General features: G+C 44.0%; 1 protein-coding gene across 2 annotated transcripts in view; it reads right to left on the bottom strand.

Moving 5' to 3' along the window:
* Positions 1 to 26140, bottom strand: part of BAIAP3 (BAI1 associated protein 3) — a 1035958-nt gene that overhangs the window by 215270 nt on the left and 794548 nt on the right. For both annotated transcript variants that reach the window (XM_085629280.1, XM_085629278.1), the window contains exon 11: positions 13159 to 13261. In XM_085629280.1, the coding sequence (XP_085485406.1) occupies positions 13159 to 13261 (103 nt within the window). The remainder of the gene's footprint in view (positions 1 to 13158; positions 13262 to 26140) is intronic.

Below are 26140 nucleotides of genomic sequence, written 5' to 3'. Positions count from 1 at the left end.
TATTTAGTTATGCAGCACAATATCCTTGGTGCAACAACATCAACTGTTGCACGGCTAAACACTTACAAGATCTGAAAGGCGAGACCTATTGACTATGCCAATGCTTGTTTATAATGCATGCATTTAACAATCATCTGCCTTTACCACGCATACCTTTACCACATAGGTAAGTATAAATAAGGTAAGTGATATATATATATATATATATGTATATATACGTATATATATCTTTTCTTTATATATATATATATATATATCACTTACCTTATTTATACTTACCTATGTGGTAAAGGTATTCGTGGTAAAAAAATGCTACAGGGACTATCTAGTTAGACTGACATTTCACTCATACAAAACCACAGAAATTCAGCAGTTATAGTTATCTTTGCTAACTATAACTTACACCCCCTTAATGCACTGCTTATGGCTCACAAATTAGATCACTCATGACATGGTCAGTGACATCACTGGTGACATCACTGTTGACATCTCAAATGACATCCAAAATACAAAATCGGTGTGACACCCTCTACTTGTGCTTGAAACAATTATTCAACACACCTTTCACTAGTGTCTATCTTTCCACCTACTGCTACACTCGCTTCAGAAAAAAGACAGGGCAATTCCAAAAATTGGACGAGGTAGGCTCTCTCACGTAATGTGACATGCTTCATCACTTTCCACCTCCTCCCACCATGGTAAGGTGGTACTACCAGGGCAGACTTGAATTCAGGGTGAGACTGGCCTGAGGGAGTTCTTAGAAATTACTTACCATGGCATGTGTGATGTAATATGTGAGGTCATAAGCAGTGCATTGCGGGGCTGTAAGTTATAGTTAGCTCAGGTAACTATAACTGCTGAATTTCTATGGTTTTGTGCAAGTTAAATGTCAGCCTTACTAGTATATAATGTCTCTGTAACCTTTGTTTTTTTCAGTGAATTGCTACATTTTTTTTACTTTTCAATCCTAACTGTAACATGCCACTTTTGAGAGTTGGTGTGTAAGTGTCTGTGTGGGTCTGTGAGTGCCTGTGGGTGTGTGAGTATCCGTGTGGGTCCGTGAGTGGGTGTGTGAGTATTTATTTGAGTGGGTGTATGCGTGCCTGAGTGGGTCTGAGAGTGCTTGTGTGGGTCTGTGAGTTCCTGTGTGGGTCTGTGAGATGTTAGTGTCTAAGTGGGTGTGCAAGTGCATGTGTGGGTCTGTGAGTGGGTCTGTGAGTGCTTGTGTGGGTCTGTGAGTGTGTGTGAGTGCCTGTGTATACCTGGAAGTGTGTGTGTGTGTGTGGTGCTATGCATTTTGGGCATTTGCATACTTAGGGTATTTGAAAGGGAGAAGCATGGACTCTGCTCTCATCAGGAGACGACAAGAAAGAAACCACTCATCACAGTCACTACACATCAGATTGTGCTCCAATAGATCACTAATGAATTCACCCCCATTGAGCATTTCATATCATTTTTCAATGAGGAATATGAGAGGAAACACACTTGTTTTGCCTTCGCAAAGCCCAAGAAGTTAGGATTGTTTGTGGCTTTACTGAAGTGGAGCTTCAACTGGCGCCCTTGCTATATTTGTATTTGTAAGTGCTTCTCTTTGAGGTTTAATTTCTGTGAAATCAGAACCAGAGCCAGAATTTAACTCATTTTTTTTTAAAAAAGTCCCCAGTTTTGCCAAAAAACGTTTACCCAACTGGAATACTTTCATTTGGTTAATTAGTAAGTGCTACCTTGTTGTGTAAATGTCTTGTGCATATTCTACACTACAGCTGCGTAAAGGGCCACAAGATGTGCATGTCATTTTGGCAATGTGATTGTTCCTTGAGCGCCTTCATCCGCAAAACTGTGATAACGTCAATCCTTGTCAAGAGAAGACGAAAAGACTACAAAGAGGGGAATCTCCACCAAACAGGGGTACTTCCCCTTAACTAAATGATGTAAGTGGTTCTCGTTTTTGTGGAGATCTCCTCGAATTCCTCTGCATCACTTGTCACAGTCAACCCAGATCACATTTTGCTCCAATATATCAATGATGCAATCACCTCCATTAAGGATTTCAGATTGTTTTTCTACATTGAAGACGAGAGGAAACACATTTGCTTTGTCTTCACCAAGCCTAAGGAGTTAGGATCCGATGTGTTTTACACAAGGGGAGGAGGGCTGCGCTGCCACCTCTCATGCCGATTTCGGCCCAGGGGCCCCATCCCCCATGGTCCCACCGTGTCTACCTGGGTGCGCTGGTCCCACCCAGGGCACCCAGTTTGTACTGTTGGGGACTGCGAGGGGAGGAGCCTCAACACCCTGCAGTCCCAGCTAGTTCCCCCACATTCTGTGGGAGGCGGCATTGCTCCTGCACACTGGGAGCTGCTAAATATACAGTGCCCTGTATGCGGAAGCAATCTTTCACCTGTTACTCTGCCCGCATGATAGCAGGCAGGGAAACCCGGTGAAAACTCCGGTCCCTGCTTGCAGGAGCAGTTTGACAGCTTTGCTGGGAGTGGAGTTAGTGTTTGCTCTGAAAACTGCTATGTCCCTGAGGTGGGCACCCCGGGATATAAGAGGAGCAGGCCCAGGGAGGTGGTTGTCTCCAGGGCCATTAATGGCTCCAGATGTAGGGCCATGTGGCCCCCCTTTCTTTAGATTGCCAGTGCCGGCCCCGGGGAGGTGGTGGTCTTTGGGGCTGTATATGACTGCGCGACCCCCCTTCCAGTTTTTAAAGTTATTTGGCCTCATGGAGGTGGTGGGCCCCAGACCCATGGGGGGGTCTACGCGACCCCCTAGTTATAGTTATTTAGCCCCTGGGAGGTGGTGATACCAGGGGCATATTAAAGCCTCTAGAGAGGGGCCACATGGCCCCGCTCCATGATGTTTAAAATGTCCTCGGGTGGTGGTTGTCCCTGGTGCTCAATAAGCCAAATGGAGGGGGGTCCGCGCGGCACCGCTCCCAAATTTCAATAAAGCCCCAAGGAGGTAGTGGTCCCTGGCGCTAAAAACAGCTCTAGGCGGGGGCCCGTGTGCCCCTCCCTTATTTTTTAAATGTTTGTGAATGCCCCTGGTCTCTTTTTTTTTAAAACAAGCATTGTTTTTTCATTTTTGACATAGATTCGCGACTCTGTTGCGATTTCACAGCAAAAGGACCAGGGCTAGAGAGTCTGTGTATTGCTACCCTGCCCCCTTTTCTGGTTTTTTGGGACTTGGCTGAAGCTGAGTTTCAAGATGGCTGCCAACACTTCCTTGTTGAAGTGTTGGCAGCAAATTAGATATCATCAGAGGATCCACATCTATATATACAAATGTGGTTTTCCTTTAGTACTTTAGTATGTCAAAAACTGCTGAACCAATTTACACAAAATAACAAAAAGTGCTCTGTCTGGACCAAGAGCTATCTTTCTGCCAAATTTGGTGTAATTCCATCAGCAGTTTCGGGCTGTAGTCGTGTTAAAAATCCCAATGGGAAATGCACTTTTTTGACTCCCCTTTTTCTCGGCCAACGCTTGACGGATCTCCCCGAAACTTTCCATGCCCACCAAGACCCAACTTGACATATTCGTAAAGGATAATTTCGTGAAGATTTATCAAATGGCATCAAAGATATAGGCAAGTCAAAAAACACTTTTCCTATGGAAACTAGTTACTAACTATAACTACCTACTCGCGACCGCCAGTAGAAAATATATACACATACTGTAGGAAAATGCCCCTTTTTAACATGGTCACTGCAACTTTTTGCCTAGTATCTGATGCAATTTTGACAGAAGTGCACTGGGTCTCTGCTATCCACGTCCCCTGTGCCAGATCTCCTTCCCTAAAACTGCACAATTGTTCCCCAACTGGCATGACCTCTAGCACTCCTGTAAGTCCCAAGTAAATGGTACCCTTGGTACTTAGGGCATGGGTACTAAAGAGGGTCCCTAAGGGCTGCAGCATGTATTGTGCCACCCTATGGGACCCCTCACCACACTCATGCAGACAGCCATCACAGACTGTGTGAAATGGTGCAGCCAAATTGAAGACACAACCTGGTACACAGCCTGTGTGCCATGCCTGCCATGACTGCATGCATTATATGTAAGTCACCCCTACAGCAGGCCTTACAGCTCTAAGGCAGGGTGCATTATGTTACATGTGTGGACATATCTGCATGAGCAGATATACCTCTGTTATGACTAAGTAGATTCTTAGACAAGTGAACAGGGAAGCCATCTTAAGTATATGTACTGGGCACTGCTAATTACGAGTTACCTAGCTACACAATGGCTTCAATGAAACCAAAGGTGTCTGGTATCACACACCTCGTATTAATAAACCCACTCTGATTCCAGTGATGTATTTATTAATACATTCACCCAGAGGGTACCTTAGAGGTACCCCTGAACGCTACTAGTCTTCTAGTGTGCTGGCTCACTGGTAGAGTCCAGCCTGCAGCCACAGATGCACTTCTGACCCTCTAGGAGGTGAGAGCCCCACTCTCAGAGGCCAGGAACAATGACTGTTTACACCTCCTCCAGCAGGAGGCTGGAAAACCAGCATATCAAAGCCAGAGGCTTCAAAGCTTCTTCCGCCTTTGATATGCAACCCCGCTTCCCCTATACCTAGGAGATGCACCCTCTGCCCTGAGGCCGATCTGGCACCAAGACAGGCAGGAAATTACTTATGCGAAGACGGGTGGAGCACACTCAAGTCAGACACACCCCTAAGGTGAGCTGCCTGATTTGCTCTACTCTAAGAATATTCTGCCATCTTGGTGATGGCAAAATTAGGACCACTGGGACAAGGTTATGCCACTTCCCACAGGAAGTGGTCATATAGGGGGCATAGTGACCCCAAGGTTAGTAGCCCATTGGCTACTACTCTACAATCCTCTAACACTCCTATCTTGAGCATCTTAGGTGGCCTCCTGACACCAGTACTTCAGACTCACCTGTCTACAGAAGAAGAGGACTTTGAAGAGCCGATCAATGCAAGAACTGAAGACTATTGTGGGCTTTGGCACCAAACTCTGCCTGCCGGGTCCAGACTTGACAATTGTAAAGACCCGACTCATCCTGCAGCTGTGCATCTTCCAAAAGCCTCTGAGTGTTGCCAATACTTCGAAAACCAACCCGCTGTTGTGTTTCGATGTAGATGTCCGTACATAGGTTTTCCTAAATCATGTCCTCATATAGGCACAATTCGCATTGCCCTTATTTAGGCATAGAATCCCATTCCTTATTTAGGCATTAGCCATGCTTTCCAAATACAGGCATGGTTACCTACATCCGTCCATCCCCACGTCACAACGAGTTCTTGGAAACCAGACCTTTAAGCCATTGGGACTTTTCCTAGCTAGGATTATTGATTTCTCATTGCTAAGCACCTTCCAGGTATAAATATACCTTCCCTTAACATGGCAAACCACGGCTCAGCTGCACAGCTCGATATGGCTCGCCACGGCAAGTTCGTAAGAATTGGAGTCCCCGCCTGACGCACTGACCAGACGCTGTCATCCCTGTTCGCAGAGAATCTAGCTTCTTGTGTTCTGACTCTCTTCGCGGGGTGTTAGAGTTTGAGACCCGGAAAGAGATTCCCACCTCTCTCATTCTAAGGTATGCAGCTGACTAGAACCTAGAGGGACTCTTGGCATACGCAAAACTATTGCTTACCATACTAAGAATACGGCACCTACTTCTTACCTTGTACTACACTTAGGTTAGGTACACTGGGGTAGAACTATTTAGAAGCATCAAACGAGAATCCACTTTTTAGCCTATGTTATTTATGTATGTGTATATGAATATATGTCATAGCTAGAAGACAATGCTGTTGCAGTATTATTTCTTCTTACTGCTTACGCTGTACGTATTATATCTCGCATACTGTCTTGCGATTGTAACAGCTCATATCTCTTACACGAGAAACAAAACTGTTCAGTAAATCCTTTTATTGAAACGCCCGTCTATCTATTTCTGTGTAACTCTGAAGAAACTAAGTATGCATGATTGACTGAGTGAAACTGTTATCTGTTGTTTCCACAATTCTGAGACGTGTTCCGATTCTAAGGGAAACAAAGTTGTCATGTTTATGCGGTTGCCAGAAACTACTCCCTTCTTGTTTATTCAAGGAGTTTCTAGTGGCCTCTGAGTTAGCTGGCACACAAAGTAATTAAGTTTAATGTACTCGATAGAGGCATACTGACCTCAGTCCTATGCCACAACTATAGTGTATATTATTCCAATGTGCAGAGCCTATAAGGGAAATAGGAACTACACTACACTGCATCTCTCTTGGAGTGGAGGAGCCATCCTGCAGGCACCGACCGTGATGTCTGATTCCAAGAAGCTGATGATCACCGGGTCCACCGAAGCAGTAGCTACCCAGGAGGAGGTCAGCATACTCAAAGAGGTGGAATCCATCGCCCTCTTAAGTTTGGAAATACCAGGACCCCTACGAGCCTCCCTGAACCAATACCTGGGGTACCGAACCCCTAGCTGCGACCAACGCTAGAGGCCAATCCGGACTCCCACAATCTGAAAACCGAGCATCTGATGAGGGACAACAGCTCCGCAGAGGCTAGCACCGAAGGTGACCCAGTTGTCCTGATTTGCTGCCCTTTTCTGGTCCAGACCGAGAACCGTGACCGCCTACAACGCACAAGGGCCAGTCGACCAAAACCCTCTGCACCCGAGCTCCCAGGCCCAGATCCATGATCACTAAATGCTCCCCCTTTCTCCCAGGTCTCTCATGAACTGAGCCCTTCCCCCCATTGTGAGAACCCAGACTTCTCCCCAGGTACCTATTTGCAGCCTATTTCCAGGTGACTCACCTCGCTGCAAATAGTGTAGTGCATAAGACTGCCAACCAGTCCAGCACCTCTGCACCCAGACACACCAGGGCAGGTAAAACTGAACTGCTGGTGGGACTCGGCGACCTTGGCTCCCTAACACCTCGCCTCCTAAAGGGGATCCTCGAAATCTTATTGCAAATACCTGTTTGAAATAAATGTTCTTTGCTCCATAAGAAAAGCATTCCTACGTAAATACTCACTGTTTGTAACATTGCTAAAAATTGTAAAAGTAATATCTTGAAAAGTACTTACCAATTTACAAAGTTCTTGGTGTTTAAATATATATAAAATCTGTTATTTTTCTAAATTGGTCTTGAGTTTCTTCTTTTGTATGTGTCTTATTTATTGACTCTGTGTGTGTTCAATAAACCCATTAACACTACCCTCTGATAAGCATAAACTGCTTGGCCGTACTACCACAAAATGGAGCTTTTGGGATTATTAATTTAAACCCTGTAAACCAATAAGGGTCGTCTCAACTTTCCACATAGTGCACCTCTTTTTGGTACAATACATAAAAAGCCAGCTTCCTACACACATTGACACAGATATATTTAATTTAAATAGACTTATCATGATTGGTAATGGTATGTGTGGTAAAAGACCCCAAAAATGTATGTGTGGTAAATGTATGCATGCTAAAAGCCACGTGGTAAAGGCACTGTGTGGTAACTGCCACATTGTAAGGGCTGTTTCCCCCAGGGAACAGACCCACATGTGTTCTCCATACTGTGTCCTCACTGCACTGTGTAGGTAGGAACGACAATATTAAAATATGTGCTTCTAAAACCCCAGCAGTGCAGACAGAGCACTTTGCCGGTTCTGCCCCTCCTCCCTTCCCCAACAGAATATGAACTTTGGAATTTATTAAGTTTTTCGAAAAGCCAAGGTACATTTTCACCGCAACATTTGGGAAGTAAAACCGTACAACAATTTAGTCTCGCACATTGAATTGGCTCATGCAAATTACTATATCATTAACTGGGTCTAATCTGTGACCATTAGGTCTAACAATTCTTTGTACCTACTGTGTTTGGATGTCTTCTAATATTATTTCCATAATTACGAATGCAACACCGTTAAGTATTTTGCTTGGGGTGATCACAGCTGCTAATGGAATTTTGGAGGTGTAAGGAGAATTTAACGATTGTATTTCTGCAATAATATATTTTGCAAGTAGCGCATTGCAATTGCTGATTGTGCTCCGTGGGCGAGCAGCGTGACATTTTGTACATTTGCAAACGGCTTTTCCTACTGTTTGTACAAATGTCTCACGATTAGTAAACTGGGCTTAATTTTAAATTGTCATCTCAATTTTAAAAAAAATTATTTTTGATTGAAAGACACAGTTGAGGGTATGAATATTGATGTCTTGTCCTCAACGTTGTGATTATTCATTACCTAAATGTGTGCACATGATTGCATGTTTACTATGGTAATGGAAATCTTGGAGCAATTATTTAATTGACCTTACCTTCAAACAGTTCTGAAAAGGGCACGCTAGTTATCTCACTGCTGATATGTTATGAACCACTTAGCTTGTCATTTTGAGATTGTGGGCCGACTGCTTAGTATTAACATTTTATCCCTGTCTCCTGTGCCCCGAGTATAATGAAAACACTAACAAAGGGGGAGAAATGTCACCACCAGAATGCGCTGTAGACTGTGGGAGAAGGTCGGTTGTGCTAGTCCTTCGTAATTTCATGTTTTTCGCGGGTGTTTTCAGTCTGATCTCTCCAGCTTTGTTTTGCACTCAACCCTATCCAAAATTCTGAGGATGCCCCCGTCTTGTAATATATTTAAGTCTGACGTAAGCCAAGACCATTTGGTTTTACTAGCATTATATGGGTAACATACTTGCTGATCAGGGCTTTGTGCCAGCCTGCTTTATCCATTGGTCTGTTATGGTGTCCTTCATATTTTGTTTCAGCATGTTAAGCATGGAACAATAGGTCAGCCCACTTCAGTGATTGGGTAACTTTACTGATGGAGACAGTGTTCTTCCGTTTCACAAAGAACACATCCACACACAAAGTAGTTCTCTTCAGTGCCAGGAACTACTGTGGCAATGTGAGCTTTATGAGGCCAAAGAATATATCTACTTTTAGCCAATTCATTTGTTTAGATTGACAAGTGCACAGTAGCTTCTCTAACAATGAAGGTTTGCCAAAAGATAAAGAAAGAAGCATTGACAAAGCAGCCAAAAGGATGTCAGCCAGCAACAAACTTGTTGACTTTGCCAGTGCTTGTTTTCTGTGGCTTGTTGCAGTATTGCTAGTGCGTGTAAGTGCTTACTTTGTTGAGATGGCTGCAGTTGATGGGAAAAGGCTTGCGTGTATTGGGGCTAGAACATATTTGTCATCAGAACCCTTAACAAGAGAGAAAGTCACGGTTCTGTGATGCTAAAAACATTGACATTAACAACCTGGCTAACAAGGCTTTGGGCATTCTTCTCCCCTCTGATCATTACTTCCACAACATGTAATGTAATGTAATTAGTGTTTGTATAGCGCGGGTTACACTCCAGGGAGCATCTTAGCGCTTCAGAGTGTAAGAGAACATGGTGGCTTATTGTTCTTGTGGTGAATCCTTGGTTAAAATGCTAACTCATGTTTTTGCATTTTGTGTCGGATAGGGTGTAAATCCAGGTTATTAAGGGTTTTTCTGAAAATTGTTTCTGTAGAGATTTGTTGGAAAGGGGGTGGCAGTGAGTTCCATGCTCTGGACCCCAAGACAGCCAGGGCTTTACCTCCTCTGGTTTTGAGTCTAAACTTGGGAATAGTCAGGAGATTGTCACCTTGGGACCTCAGACACCTGGAGGGAACGTAGCGTTGGAACATGCTTTCGATGTATTTGGGTCCTGTTTTGTTAACTGCCCTGAAAGTGATTAGCAAGATTTTAAAGAGCACCCTTTTGTGTATAGGCAACCAGTGCAGGGTGTTCATGGCAATTGTGGCTGAGGTTCTTCTTTTCCATCCTAGCACTAGTCTCGCTGCTGCATGCTGCACCATTTGTAGTTTATGACAGACTGTCCTGTACAACAAAGGCATGGGCAGCCTAGTTAAAGATTATGATCTACTGAAGTGCAAGAGTAAACACCTTCTCTACGCTGTTTCTCGAAAGGATCTGGTCACCAAAATAAATCATCCGAGGCATCTTGAGAAAATTTGTAGACAACCATCCTCACTTTCAAATCTTATTATTCTCTGGGGAAATAAACATATGGTTGATCCTGCAAAAATCTCCCAAAGCTATTTTTAATATCATTAAATAAAAACTCCTACTCCTCCACCAGCAAAGTCTCCACACCAGCATTAAAATGTGAAGAATTTGCAGTCTCCTTTGGAAAGAAAGTTAAGTCTAATGAGCAATCACCTTTGCCAAAATGCCTTATCCAAGATGATTGCATGCTAACCCGCAAAGCCCAGTGGACCCGGTTGAATTTTGGAACAATCTCTGAGTCAGAGTTACTTTAAACTATAAACACGGTCAAACCTACCAATCACTTCTCTTACACATTGCCTTGCTCACTGATCAAGGAAATGGCCAAGATGCTGCTACCGTACTCAACCTCCCTTGTTAACTCCTCACCGGGTTCGAACTGGTCTATAGGGCAATAAGGCAGTGTCCGAAGGGCTGGTCTGACAGGTCAGTGTGTGGGCCTGTTTCGTGGCTATTTGTGGGTTTATTCTATGATCTGCTGGGTTTTGCTGTGGATTTCACTGATAAAAAAACAAACATTGCCTACAGCAAGTTCAAATCCATGTAGTCTTCCAAACATTGCAAAACGCCTTTACTATGTTCTTTATTCTGTTATGTACTAATTCAAAACATCTATCTGTCCATTCCAACCTCACAGAATCATCACATTATGTCACCTATGCCAGAATCACAACATGGAACCCAAATTTCACTTGAGCAATTCCCCCCTAGATTCTGTTCTGTTGGACCCAATTATGGCTAAACTTAAATCCGGTTCTCCAACAGACCCTGCCCCATCTCAGATCCTCATATTAGCTGCTGATACCATTTTTTCTGCTATCCTTGACCTCATGAATTCCTCCATTTCATCTGGTACAGTTGCCCCGGCCTGGAAATGCGCTATGGTCAAAGCCCTCCAAAAGAAACCTAATCTCAATCAGGATGATTTTTCCAACTATCGCCCCATTTCTCTCCTTCCCTGGGTGAGAAAGATTCTTGAAAAACACATAAAAACTATTATGGTGGATTTTCTGGATTCTAACGATTTACTCCATCCCTCCCAGACTGGTTTTCGCCCCCAATTTGGGACTGAAACTGCCCTCCTCGATTTCGACACTTCTCTTCTTAGCAAAGGTGTCAGAAAGTTGTGTAGTGTCACATCTATCGCTCCACATCCTTAAGTGGTCTGACTCCTGTTTATTCAACCGGTCACACATAGCGAAAATAGGGAGCAGGCAAAATCAGTATAAAGCAAAGGGTTCCACCGGGCTCTATCCTCTCAACAACCCTGTTTAATGTATATCATATAAAACTCCTGGAGATATTTTGAGAAAATCGAGAATTTTTTTTGGCATCAGTATGCAGATGATACTACCTGACAGTAGAATCCCCTGAAAACATATGTTTTCTCTCCACCACCCTCGACAGGGTTAAAATATGGATGACCAATCACGACTTAATACTCAATCCAACTAAAACTGAATTTTTACAAATCTCACCGAAAAATCCACCTTCCCTATCCACGAGTGCCGGGAATCCTTCTCTTCCCTAACTCCAACCCAGTCAATGTTGAGAAGCCAAATGATTGGATTTTATACTTCACGGGTGTCTAGATCTCCAGATGCGAATTTTAGTGATGGCCAAAAATTGCATACCACCAGCTAAGACCGCTTTGGGGCTACAGCCATTAATTCCAGAGCAGGACATGAAACTTGTGGTTCAGACACTGGTTCTGTCTAGACTTGATTATGGTAACTCACTTCTCTCCGGTCTCTCTAAAGTGCTTCTAGCTTCTCTGAGAGCAGTGCTCCATCCTGCTGTCTGCTTTGTGGAAGGCCAGAGGAAATTTGAAGATTTCTTGTCTATTCTTCGCATCCTGCAGTGACTCCCCATTGATGAAAGAGTCCAATTTAAGACTGCATGCATTAGTCATAAAGTCATCCTGAACTCTACTCCCTCCTACCTGTTTGGAAAACTGAAAGCCTCTGAACTCACCGAGGATCGAGAAAAGCTGAGTAACTCCTGCTCAAATCTCTGAATTTCCTGCAAGAACTCTCCATGAGACAAACCTTCTCTGATAGTGCAGCAAGGCTTCGGAACCTTCATCAGCCCTTCACACAAACTCCTATCCGCATTGAAAAGGAAACTCACAATTCTCTTATTTGAGACACACTTTGATTAAAGTGGGGATTTTAATTTACATCTCCTCTGTTGGATTGAACTGTCTTTTGTGTTGTGCAATGTTTGTTCTCTCTGTTTTCTAGGCTATTTTCTGCTGCTTTACTATGATGGTTAGCTAACTACTTCTTATCCTGTAACATCCCCGCTGGTATGAACACTTTCTTCTCTAGTTTTCCTTGTGTTAGAAGGTTGTTGATGATGTTTGTTAGTCAGAACGTACTTCCTGCTCACTTGTAAAGCCCTCTAATGTCTCCGGACCAAGACTGTGCTATATAAAAAACACAAACAGAGATTCATAGAAATAATCTACCCTCATGAACATCGATGAGCCAAGGCTTCACCAAATCCAGTGCTTAATTTGTAAAAAAAAAAATAAGTGCCAGGGATCTCGTCAGGAGACCACTGCAGCTTGCACCACACATTGCCCCTACCATGCTGCCAATTTCAACTTCAAACCATCACACTCTTACAAGTGTGACATTTCAGACTATTTCAGGCTCCACGCTATGAGAATGGCTTGAGCAGCAGAAAAAAGCATTTTTTAGGTATATTGAATTAATAATTGGCTGTTGTTGTGGTCATCTCTAAAGTAGCCAGACAGCGCTACCTTGTGGCTGAATACTCAAGCGCTGATGTTGACAAGTAAGTGTCGATGCCGAGCATCAGAAACCACCGGCTCAAATTAAGCACTGATCAAATCTTATGACCAGCCTCTTTGTATTTTGCTGGATTGGTTCAGTACTGCCACATGACTCGGCCAATGATTCATGCAACCTTTCTTTCTCTGTGGTCTTTGCTGAACTCTGGAGGCTCTGACTGTATACTCCTGAACAATAAGAGTGTGCAGGTGTGGGCAATGATGAATGCAAAGACTGTTCATGCATCACTCAGTGGTTACAGGTGTCCTGACGATGGACCACACTGATGAACAATGCAAGGCATTTGAGTTTGCTTACATTAACGGAGATGTTAAGGCAACCCAGAAAATCATCCGCGTTGTCCTCGGCAGCGCCCGCCGTGCCATTAGCCCTGGCTGACTTCACAATCTGTTTGAAATACCTGTCATAGGCAAAATAAATGAATCATTAAATAAATAAACAAATAAGCAAAACAAATTTAAAGTCAAATTTCAGTTTCATTTTTTTTTACTCGTATCCCCACATTTCAGCAAAGGTGTGTAATCAGCTTGTGTTGACTTGTTGACTTGGATTTCCCTTTTCTACCAGAAAGACAAACCATAACACACATTGTTGCTCGAAATAAAATACAAGGTGGTGTGAATATTGGTTAATTAGAGATATGGCACCTTATTTGTTCTGCACTTTGAGTTGCTAATTAACAGTATACTGGAGTTTCTCTACCCATTCCCACATATAAAGTCAATAATTGCACGTTTTTTAGAGTGAACAAAGGATTCGTGCTCGGTAACACATGGAGGTTTAACACAGCAAGAAGTACTGAATGTGGTAATTCAGAATGGCTGGTGATACCCACAGGGGACCCGAGGCCATTCATAATGACGAGCTCTCTGAGTAAGGCAGGTACGGTGCTATCATTCATAAGCCTTTTCAGTATGCCATGCTACCATAAATGAATAGCGATTAGCTTCAACATATAGAAAACAACAGCCATAACATTAAATGACAGCCCAGGCGCTCGAATGTGGCAGAAACATATTGCATTTGTCATGGTGTCTCATTAGCTGTACGTTCGTCAAACGCGTTGCTGTTACCCATAGCAACGTTTTACAACATTTTCATGTATTAAGAATAGCCCACTCCTCCACAATACGCAGACCTGCCAACTTACGCGTTGCCACCGTGTGTCACACGTTATTTATTGGCTTCCTCCACACAGTCTGGAGTCAATGTTACACGATGGCTACAAATATGGGCTGGAAACCCCGGCATAGGTGTGAAATCCTCCAGGACATTGGTGGCAGACTCAGGAGCTTTTTTTTGAAGTGTTAGAAGGGCCTCACAAGCCGTGCTTGGCACAAAGCTCCACCCCTCCGTCGACCCCCCCCCCCCCCACTCACACAGTGAAAATGTCGAGAAAGTAGAGGTCTGAATGAGCTAAATGTGTCCCATGCTAGGCTGTTTTGAGTATTTGCAGAGCCATGGACCCGATCATAGAAACTGCCAAGAGGATGCTAATTTGCCCTGGAGTGACACCCTATCACACACTGTGAAGGGCAGCTATTTCGCTTCATTTATTTTTCATGGCTGTCAGTGCCCATCAGCCACAGCAGAAATCATGGTCTTCGTAGATAAAATACAAATATTGATTTTTCCTGCTGATGAACAGCAACAGTGGCAAAAAGAAGTGGATCGAAATAGCATCTCCCTGAAAAATGCAGCATAGTGCTAAATGCCTACGCGGTGCAAATAGGCATCACTCGGGCATATCTTCGAAGTGACCATGCAGTGGCAACGATTGAAGATACAGTTCCATGACATTTGAACTCCTAAACGCATTCACTTGTTTTATGGCTCAGGCTGTCTATGCAAGAGAGGGAGGTTCCAGTGGGCAGCATATTGTTACATAAACATAAACATAAACACTATTGTTAAATGGTTATCAGTGATCTGTATATTAATACATTTCTCCAAAAACGGAGAAATGTTGGTGGTGTTATTTTTACGTCTTTTTTCACAGTCATGTTGTTACTAAACATTACATATACTTAAAGTGGTCTTTGGATCAGCCCCCTCCTCATGATTAAATGGCTTTGTTGTCTGTCGCAGGTATCTGCTCTTGATTTGATGGCTTTGTTGTCTGTCTCACGTCTCTGCTCTTGATTTGATGGCTTTGTGGTCTGTCTCAGGTCTCTGCTCTTGATTTGATGGCTTTGTGGTCTGTCTCAGGTCTCTGCTCTTGATTTGATGGCTTTGTTCTCTGTCTCAGATCTCTGCTCTTGATTTGATGGCTTTGTGGTCTGTCTCAGGTCTCTGCTCTTGATTTAATGGCTTTGTGGTCTGTCTCAGGTCTCTGCTCTTGATTTGATGGCTTTGTGGTCTGTCTCAGGTCTCTGCTCTTGATTTGATGGCTTTGTTGTCTGTCTCAGGTCTCTGCTCTTGATTTGATGGCTTTGTTGTCTGTCTCAGGTCTCTTCTCTTGATTTGATGGCTTTGTGGTCTGTCACAGATCTCTGCTCTTGATTTGATGGCTTTGTGGTCTGTCTCAGGTCTCTGCTCTTGATTTGATGGCTTTGTGGTCTGTCTCAGGTCTCTGCTCTTGATTTGATGGCTTTGTTGTCTGTCTCAGGTCTCTGCTCTTGATTTGATGGCTTTGTTGTCTGTATCAGGTCTCTGCTCTTGATTTGATGGCTTTGTTGTCTGTCTCACGTCTCTGCTATTGATTTGATGGCTTTGTTGTCTGTCTCAGGTCTCTGCTCTTGATTTGATGGCTTTGTTGTCTGTCTCAGGTCTCTGCTCTTGATTTGATGGCTTTGTTGTCTGTCTCAGGTCTCTGCTCTTGATTTGATGGCTTTGTTGTCTGTATCAGGTCTCTGCTCTTGATTTGATGGCTTTGTTGTCTGTCTCACGTCTCTGCTATTGATTTGATGGCTTTGTTGTCTGTCTCAGGTCTCTGCTCTTGATTTGATGGCTTTGTTGTCTGTCTCACGTCTCTGCTCTTGATTTGATGGCTTTGTTGTCTGTCTCAGGTCTCTGCTCTTGATTTGATGGCTTTGTTGTCTGTCTCAGGTCTCTGCTCTTGATTTGATGGCTTTGTGGTCTGTCTCTGGTCTCTGCTCTTGATTTGATGGCTTTGTTGTCTGTCTCAGGTCTCTGCTCTTGATTTGATGGCTTTGTTGTCTGTCTCAGGTCTCTTCTCTTGATTTGATGGCTTTGTGGTCTGTCTCAGGTCTCTGCTCTTGATTTGATGGCTTTGTTGTCTGTCTCAGATCTCTGCTCTTGATTTGATGGCTTTGTGGTCTGTCTCAGGTCTCTGCTCTTGATTTGATGGCTTTGTTGTCTGTCTCAGGTCTCTGCTATTGATTTGATGGTGTTGTGGTCTGTCTCAGGTCTCTGCTCTTGATTTGATGGCTTTGTTGTCTGTCTCAGATCTCTGCTCTTGATTTGATGGCTTTGTGGTCTGTCTCAGGTCTCCGCTCTTGATTTGATGGCTTTGTGGTCTGTCGCAGGTCTCTGCTCTTGATTTGATGGCTTTGTTTTCTGTCTCAGGTCTCTGCTCTTGATTTGATGGCTTTGTTGTCTGTATCAGGTCTCTGCTATTGATTTGATGGCTTTGTGGTCTGTCTCAGGTCTCTGCTCTTGATTTGATGGCTTTGTGGTCAGTCTCAGGTCTCTGCTCTTGATTCGATGACTTATCTCCATGTTCTTGTGTTGTCTCACCTAGGAATATTTCATTTTCACAGTGTTCTGATTGATTGAGATGTATCCCTCCATTGCTGATCTTAGGGGGCTCTTTTTTCTTTCCATTTTAGTGCTGTGTGAGAGAGTAGGTGTACTCTTGATCCTCCTGACGTCTCTTCCCACCGGTCTCTCTTTCTCCGTTCTCCATCCACCTCCTACTGTTAACATTTCTCCCTAGTCAAGTCATACGGCCACCACCCATGAGAACTCTTTATTTTGTATCCCCTCACAGTTCTCCCATACAGTTTCCTCCATTGCTCTCTGTTCTTCTTTTCATGCACCCAACCACTTGCACGCTCTCTACTATTACCCCCCTCTGCTCATCCTTTTGTCTCCTGTGCTATTTTTTTTTTTCTTTTTGTACGAGGACCTGAATTCTGTAAAGTGCTACCGGGTCATTTGCTAATAATGCAACTTCTCAATTTACTAGAGCTAAAAAAGGCCTAGAACAGTAGTAAATTTTTATCGCTACAGATGGCCAACCACTAGTACTGGAGCACAATCCCAGAGAAAATAATAGCTGCAGGGCCTTGAAATAGAACCCCATGGAAAATAAGGTTATCCGTAATAAACTTATTTTGATGCTTTAAAAAAGTAAATATAGATCTTTGTATTACTGCGTACTATTTTTTTATACTGTTCCTGAATGACCATCATACTTATTGGAATGCGTGAGCTTCCATTACAATGCATGATCACAGATTGTTGCCCATCTAAGAGTTGCTTCATGTGCATGCACATGGGGGCCATCTTGCATTGTCTTTTCTTTAACATGAAACCAATTTCAAGATGGCCACACATATGTCCACATACATGCGAATGCATCATGAAGCACTGGTGGCTATGTAGACATTAACAGATTCCAATGCAAACAAGCAGTGGCAAAGGCAATAGCACAACCTTTTACAGTCTAAACCAATTGGCTTCACCAGTACTTGTTATAAATGAAAAACAGACAGAATTTGAGACAGAATTATAAACAAGACTAAGGGAATGTATCATAAATAATGTTCACAAGGCAGTGATACAAGACAAGGCCGGCACGAAGGGTGTTTTACGCAGGAGTCAAAAAATTACAAGGAACACCTAATTAAGACCTTAGTGAGATTAAGGGTCGCAGCGGACATACTGAGTTTCAGTTTCAGCAAACCTAACTCAGCAATCCACCCTTCCAAGGTTGGGAAACCGACTACATTAAACTAGTTGAAGATAACACCTATTGTTTAAAGTGCTTAGAAACAGCAGAAGAGTGGTATAAAGCACTATATAAGAGGCAAGCTTTTGATGTTGAGGTGGTGGTGACTGGTGCAGAGGTGATGCTCAGGTGATGCTGAGTGATACTGAGGTGGTGCCGAGTGATGCCGAGGTGGTGTTGACTGATGCCGTGGTGCTGAGTCATGTGGAGGTGGTGGTGCGGCACGTGTGCTCAGGGGGTCGCAGAACTGGCGCTCAGGTGGTGCTGAGTGCTGCTCAGATGGTGCTGTGCTGAGGTGGTGCTGCACTGATGCTGAGGTGGTGCTAATGCTGAAGTGGTGCTGCGTTGGTGCTGAATTGATTCTGAGGTGGCGCTGACTGATGCTGTGGTGGCGCTGAGTGATGCTGTGGTTGCGCTCAGTGATGCGGTGGTTGTGCTCAGTGATGCTATGGTGGTGCTGAGAGATGCTGAGGTGGTACTGAGTGATGCTGTGGTGGTGCTGAGTGATGTTGAGGAGGCACTGAGGTGGGGCTGAGTGACACTGTAGTGATACTGAGTGATGCTGTGGTGGTGCTGAGTAATGTTGAGGAGGCGCTGAGCTGGCATTGAGTGACACTGTAGTGGCGCTGAGTGATGCTGTGGTGGCCTTGAGTTATGCTGTAGGCGCTGAGTGATGCTGGGGTGGCTCTGAGTGATGCTGAGTTGGCGCTGCTGAGTGATATTGAGGAGGCGTTAAAGTGATGCTGGGTGACACTGTAGTGGCGCAGAGTGATGCTGAGGTGATGCTGAGTGATGCTGTGGTGGTGCTGAGTGATATTGAGGAGGCGCTGAAGTGGTGCTGAGTGACACTGTAGTGGCGCTGAGTGATGATGTGGTGGTGCTGAGTGATGCTGGGGCGGCTCTGAGTGATGCTAAGGTGGCACTGAGTGATGCTGAGGTGGCGCTGAGTGATGCTGTGGTGGTGCTGAGTGATATTGAGGAGGCGCTGAAGTGGTGCTGAGTGACACTGTAGTGGCGCTGAGTGATGATGTGGTGGTGCTGAGTGATGCTGTGGTGGTGCTGAGTGATGCTGTGGTTGCGCTGAGTTGAGTATGCATGGTGTGGTAGAGCACTGTCTGGTAGGTTTCGACCTGAAAAAAGGTTCAGATGCCTGTGTGTCTGTCCTAGAGATACTTGCTGCATAAAAAGTGTCCCTCTCAGTTAACGTTTCCTCACCATGACCAGTGGCACAGACGCCATTCGATTGTCACCCCCTCATTTCCTTACATGTGCTATAATGTTGGGTTGCCTTTTGCTGCGAGTTACAACACAAAATAGAAATTATAAAGACAAATCAGTGAAACCACCTTCCTCTTACAGGACACCATTGCAACCTTAAACAGCTTTCTCCTAATTAGACTGAGAGGTAGAAATGGATGCTAATCAGCGTCTATTTTTGGCAAACTAGTGCTTATTCCAAAGCGATCCCCACCAGTGCTCACAAGAGTTAAAAAAGATCAGCCAAAATCAGTCCCACCCCCACTAGATCCACCAAGGCCCAAGCACAGGGTGATCACCTGGATGACACAATAAGGCACAGACAGCTCAGGACAGAAGGAGGCCCTTTCTGCAACATTGAAATGCGCACACAGATTGCCTGAAAAAAATCACCAGCATGCCAAGCATGCACCCACGGGTGGGCACCACTACAGGGATTGATTTGTTCACCTTCCTTGGGTGATATGGTTGAGGGAAGGAACCTGAGGATGGGCACTGAAAACCTGGCAGGCCAAAACCAAGGTTCGAGCCTCGGGGTCGCGTCCACATCCTGTGATTCTGGGCAAATCACTTAATCTCCCCGTGCCTGAATGTGTAATGTAAATACGGTGCTCGTGTAAAGCGCTCCAATACATTCGGGTCGAGTTTGCGCTATATAAATATGCAAAACAAGAAAAAAAGAGGGACAGACATAATGCACGTGAAATGTAACAGGATTGCAATGTACTCCAGCAATATCCTAATTCTAGAATTTCACCCGTGATAACTGGTTGGATGATGGCAAGAATCCGTAATGGTAGAAGGTGGTGTTCTTTCACGCGGAAATGTAGGTCATAGCACATTAATGGTAACTCAACAAGAGTAACGGTCTTGTTTGGTTCTCAGATTTATAAGGCAGTGACATAACCCAAGAGTTCATTCATTATTGCACATAGCGGCTTTATTTTACCTTCACATTCCTAGTTTTCTGGGTTTGAAGAGGGTATTGGGTGCAGTATTGAGTCACTGCACCTAAAGTCTACACACTTTACTTCGTTCCGAATTTTCTCCATGCACATTTAACGAGGCACTGCTTTGCAGAAAGTGCACAGGGAAAAATGGCGAGTTTGCGAAATTAGCACAACCGGCTGTAAACAATCAGTCACTCAAGAATCAGAGCACACGAAGAAGCCTGACGGGCAATGTATAAGGTACAGCACGGGTCCCAAAATCTCGCTAACTGTACCCAATGCTTCTCGGATCCTCCTTTGCAGAACAAGTTGGCATACAAACCGACTCCACTTCAGATTGACTACAAACTGGAAACCCCAAGCAACTTTACTTAGCTCTAATGGTTACAATCAGCAGGCCTCAAACCATCCTAGCACAAAGCAAGCTAATAGACCGTATGGATCAGGAGGCGCATGTTAAACCCTTCTATTCACACCGCAGCAGACTGCATCAAAGATGAAATACAGAAAACAGAAGCAAGCCTCATGCTTATTTGAAAAGATAAAGGATGCACCACTGGGGAGGTGAGAAGGGGCAGATGGGGTAGGCATGTAGGCATACCAGTACACAAAACCAGAGGGTTCAAGGTTATGGCACCGAGCACGGAGGGCCATGACTACGGATACCAAGTAACGAGGGGTGGGACTGGGTTACAGGGAACAGGAAGGGTGACAAATGTACCCTAGAGAAGTTACCATAAACACTGAACTGACACAGCAGAGAAAAGGACTTAGAATAACACAGAGAGGGCTGGCATGGAGCCCTAAAGGGCACGGGCTGGGAGAGAAACTGCAAAGCACTGGCATCGCTAAGAAGGGGCCACAAAGCACCAAGAGAGCTGGGGAAGGGCCTCAAAGCGCCAAGAGAGCTGGGGAAGGGCTACAAATCGCCAAGATAGCCGTGAGCATGAAGAACCAAGAGAGCCACTGGAGTGTGCAAAGAAAAAGGAGAGCGGGACACGAAGAAACAAGAGGGCTGGAAGGCTCACAGAGAGCCTAGAGGTAAGGGGTGGGTGGATATGCCAGTTAAATACCCAGGGTGGCATGACAAAGTACACGGAAGATCTGAAGTCCCACCAGGGCCTGGGGGTGGAGCACGTGGAGCACCATGATGCCCAGCAGGACACAAAGCATACAGGAGGGACATTAAGTGTAAACATGCGGCCGCGAAAGTAATCGCGATCAAACATCAAAGCGGCCGTGAAAGTGAAAGTAATCGCGGTAAAGCGCGGCGCGCGCGCCCGCGCACAAGCACTGTAGCTCTAGGCTGGCCTGGTAGCACTTTTTGGAGCCCTCTCAATAAGTCTCGCCAGACCAGCGCATGCGCTGGGTCAGGCGAGACCTAAAAAGGCAGCATGAGTAAGCGATTTTCCTAATATAAAGATTAGAAGGCATAGACAGTTCTAAAGAAAATCTTGTAACTTATTCTACTATTTTCAGGTGTGTGACTGTACACTTTGTCATTATATCTCCAAATCTTCTCTCTACCTGAAGGAAAATTGTGCTCCCTTTTTAGGTCTCGCCTACGCAGCACATATGCGCCGCCCAGGAGAAAGACCTTTAGCCATCGATTCGCCTTTTCAGCCAAAAACGTGCATGCGTTGCATTGCTTTTAATGGCAACGCGTGAACGTCTGGCGATTCCCTTGCAGGAGTGAGCTTTGACACCATATGTTTGTAATTAAATTGCAAACATATGGTGCCCCTGCTCGCTCCCGCAAGGGAAACAGGCGCAGGCCCCCTCCTGTCTCCCCTCCCCCTGCTGCCTCCTCCTTGAACGCGAGGCGCGTACGTTTGTTTTTCTCGTTATTTATTTATTATCAACAGCAGTGTAAGTGTCAAGGTGCGGCATGGACCTGCATTATTAAAAGAAACTGCAACCCAGCCCAGCTGATTGCCCTGCTCTGAAGAGAAGCCGCAGTTGGCCAAAGAAAGCATGTTTCTGCATTTGGGAACACTGGAGGTTCATGGCTTGAAAGTTACACCAGTGCTTTACCTCGAGTAGGGTGCAAGCAGGAGACCTATAGGCTTCCGTAGAAAGGCGCTTCCACGCAAGCCACCATCGTCCTATGGTTTGCCTATACTTTAGTCTTGAACTGCTCTCATCCATTGGAAAATGCTGGCAAAGGGGACCGATGTGTCATTAAGCAGTACTTTTGCAATACTTGTGTGCTAGTTTGGTACAGACGTTGCTCTCTACCTCCCCCTCATCACGTGATCAGCAGTCTGCAATTTCTGGTACTCCCATGCCCTGTGCTCTCGTCCAGGGTATTTTTTTGGCTCTAGTAACTTTAGAAGTGCAGTTTGTGAATAATCTTTTGTGGGTGGAATCCTGTCCCTCCCTAAAAGCTTCCTTATTCCTCCCAAAACCCTCCTTTTGTCTCCCTAAAGACCATTTATAGTAAGAATTCTCCATTTTTCAGCCACTCCACTACTAACTAGTAACCCTAAATGTGTGAGGACATTCCTGTAGAAAAGTTAAGAGAGCTGAAGGTTGAGATTTCTACTCATGGGTTTTTAGTTAGTAAGTGGTACTACAGTAGCACTACTTTACATACGACAAAATGCAGTTTGTGTATTGGGCCCTATGTTTAGGGCTCAAGATTAAATGAGAAATCTTTGTTCATCTTGAGTTAATCATTAACTTGCAAGTAGCACATAAATATAGTCAGTTTGTTACCATTGTAAATAATTTGCCCAAAAGAGAGAAACTACTAAACATACTATGAAATTAATCTACTAATGATCAGATAACACTGATCATTAAGATGGCCCGCTGTAGTGAGCAATATGGGCACATGTAAGAAATTCATATTATACATGGTGGTATACCAAACGCATGGACTGCATGTGCAAACATGGGCATGCATTGGACAAAAAATCCTGTAAATGTAGAGTTACTAGGGAAAGAATTTGTGATCACACTAAATATTGTATGCTGATACACTGACCAGTGGAAGAAGTGCAAGTAGAAAGTGCAGTGGAACTATATAGAGGAAGTGCAAGTGCACTATACCCAGAAGGACTAAAGAACTGCAGTGAAAAAGCCTCTGGCTGGTTGAAACATGTCGGCTTGTTTTCATGACCCACCATTATCAAATAAAAGAACAGTTAGTGAACTCAAGTTCCACAGTATCGCTATTTTCTTTATAGTGAAGAAACTATTTTGAGCGATTTCAATAATTGTTCCCAACAAAGTAAAAAACAACATGTGGTGATGCATGCTGTATAGATTACACCATTTTGGGGTAAGAGCTCATAAGACTCCAATAGTTCTCGCCTTTGTGACCTGTTAACTTTACCAGCAGGTCCGTACATGCCCAAAAACACAATGGCAAAACCTCCCTAATATCCCTGTAGGACACTATCCCTGTGGAAGTGCATGATTTGTAAACTCACTGTGGCATCAAAAAGTGTGGTGCTGAATGATGGCCAATCCTGGTTTCAGAATAAATTCAGCAACTGTAACTCTAGTTTACCAGTGATTGTGGGATGCATTATATTGATCTCACGACAAGAAAAGTGAAAATCAGGATACAGGAGTAAATCAGTACATTTATTTTGGGCAAACTAATTTCTCGCCTGGTTAAACACTTTCAAGAGGTTGTGTGCAGGACCCTCGAGCTTTAGGTGGACTGTGCTTGGAAAAGGGATATTTGGTGGAGATGAGATACTATACAGGAAGGAAGCCTGCTGGATTTTTTCAGAGAAAAATTATCAGGATGGCCTAAATGATTTGGTGGAGTGGCATAAAATCATAAGATAGATGTATCTTATTTGCCCCCATAATGGTAAGATCTGCACTAGGACACATACCACCCTCTGTTAGTGGGTGGCTTTCCCCTTAAGTGATATCGGTGAGGGATGAGAATGTAACCTCTTGTTTGAACAGGCGTAGATGATGCTTTGGTGTTCCCTATAGTGTATGACAGGAACAATACTCTGATTGAGGGTCTGATCGGCCAGATGAATATGGTTACACCAAATGTATTATCGAAATGATGGTGCACTATTTGAGAGTATCGGATGTGTTAGCTCACTTTTTGTTGGCTTAATTTTAAGACATAACTGGCAATGTAGTATGATGAGCCGTGTCATAATAAAGGATTGCCCAGGTTGTATTAATTGTGGTATTCCATTTAAAGATGGCATGTCTGCCTAGTGACGTTACAATGCTGATATTGGTCCCTCCCATTTACGCGCCCACCCGCACGCCGTATGAAGTTACAGCGTATGCTCTATCTTAAAAAACAGTATGGCGCACTTCGGAATTGTGGGACGTTGATCTAAGGAACACTGACACCGACGGTAGGTGTGTTGTTGCTGTGAACGACAATGAAAAGAACCTTAACGGGGCTTGAGCACATTGAATCAGGTATGGTGTATGTGGTTGGCGGCCCAAATAATTCTAGAGGGCCATGGTTGACATGGGATATAAAATACTAACAGGGTCATGGTCTGTTAACCTTCTGATTGCAACAAGAGATTTGTATATCAGGATGGATATAGTGAATATATGCAGGAATATAAGGCATGAGCTACACCTTATTTCATTCCTTTTAACTCAATATTTTGGGTGCACAGGTGATTGTGGTCAGACCTCAAGTCCAGGGTTGGTGGGGGTGGCATTAGTCCAGTTTGACGCTGTGATTCACACATATTTGGTTTTATGTTTCTAGGCAAACAGACTTTGAGCTGTGAAAAGTGTTTCTAGAAAATAATCATTGGTCTCTCCCAGTGGCTTCCTAGTAGGGATTCACCCGGCAGCCATTTGGAAATTATTCCCAAAAATTGAATTGTGGGCAGAAGTAACAGTGTATCATACAATGAAGTGCATTTGGTTTTATGCTAGTTGTTACCATTTTTCTTTCTTGTATTCCTTTGTCTTATACAGGTCCGGTGCACATATGGTTGAAATGAGGTCCCCCTGCCCTGAATAAATTGCCAAAAAGTAGGAACATGTCAGCCATTCTATATATATTGGTCCAATACATAGTATGTTTTTTTAAAGCGTGAGTGTTGGCATTATTAAAGACTAATTGCCAGGGGCCCTATCCTACGCATTTTTAACCTTTTTTCTTGTGAGGAAAAAGCTTCTCCTCCCTATAAGGAGACTTTAGAGGGTTGATAGAAATGTGTTGTATAAAAAAAATTATTAGATAAACAATACACACACATACACAACATTCTTCTTGAACTTGTTCAGGTGTTGGTTCCTTCTGGTGCAGAGGAGAAGTGCCGATGATGATATGTGAGAAAATTGGCGAGAATATGCCAACTGGTCCTTGGTGTTTGCTTATGTGAGGCACTCCCTTTGCTTTTTTGTCTGGGTGTTCTATGTGTACATTTTGGTCTATTCTTTTGGCATTGACCTGGTTTCTTGGATTTATACATTGACACATACATGGGGATGTTACTGTAGCTTTGCACTAGAGCTTGCCCGTATCTTAGTAGCAACATGAGGGACCCCATAGAAGTGCTCAATATGATTAGTTATGTGTGATATTCCCAGGGCTTTTTGTTCACTGAAAGTAAACCTTTTTCTAGGTCCAAACCTTACATACATATAAGTCACCCCTAGGTTAGGCCTTAGACAGCCTGGGCACGGTGCCATGTATTTATAAAGTAGGACATGTGCTTTTAAGTTTTACATGCCCTGGTTAGTGAAAAACTCTTACATTTGTTTTTCACTACTGCAAGGTCTATCTCTCTCATAGGATAACATTGGAGTTACCTTATTGTATTTTATAAGTGTAATTTTAAAATGGGAATAGGGGAACAGTTCATGTTTGGTGACTCTGGATTCCTAATTCAAAACCTTACCTCATGATAAAGTTGGACTTTAAATGACAATTCTTAAAAAGGCACTTTTATAAAGTTGGCATTTTCCTGCCTTAGCTATTTAGTGACTGTAGCCTGTCTCTGGTCACATGGCTGAATGTAGCGGACAGCTGAGCTTTGTGTATTCCTCTTAGACAGCACCACACAATAGGAAGCTTAGGTGGGCCTGGATGGGCCGTCACTATCAGGATGGGAGGGAGGAGATGGACACAGTTCCACCTGAATAGGTTATGTCCTGCTTCCACACAAAGGGTCACATACCCAGTGTAGGTATTTTG

Source organism: Triturus cristatus, chromosome 10 (genome assembly GCF_964204655.1).
Source record: "Triturus cristatus chromosome 10, aTriCri1.1, whole genome shotgun sequence".
Classification (NCBI taxonomy): Eukaryota; Metazoa; Chordata; class Amphibia; order Caudata; family Salamandridae; genus Triturus; species Triturus cristatus.
This window is presented reverse-complemented; position numbering and strand designations above follow the sequence as displayed.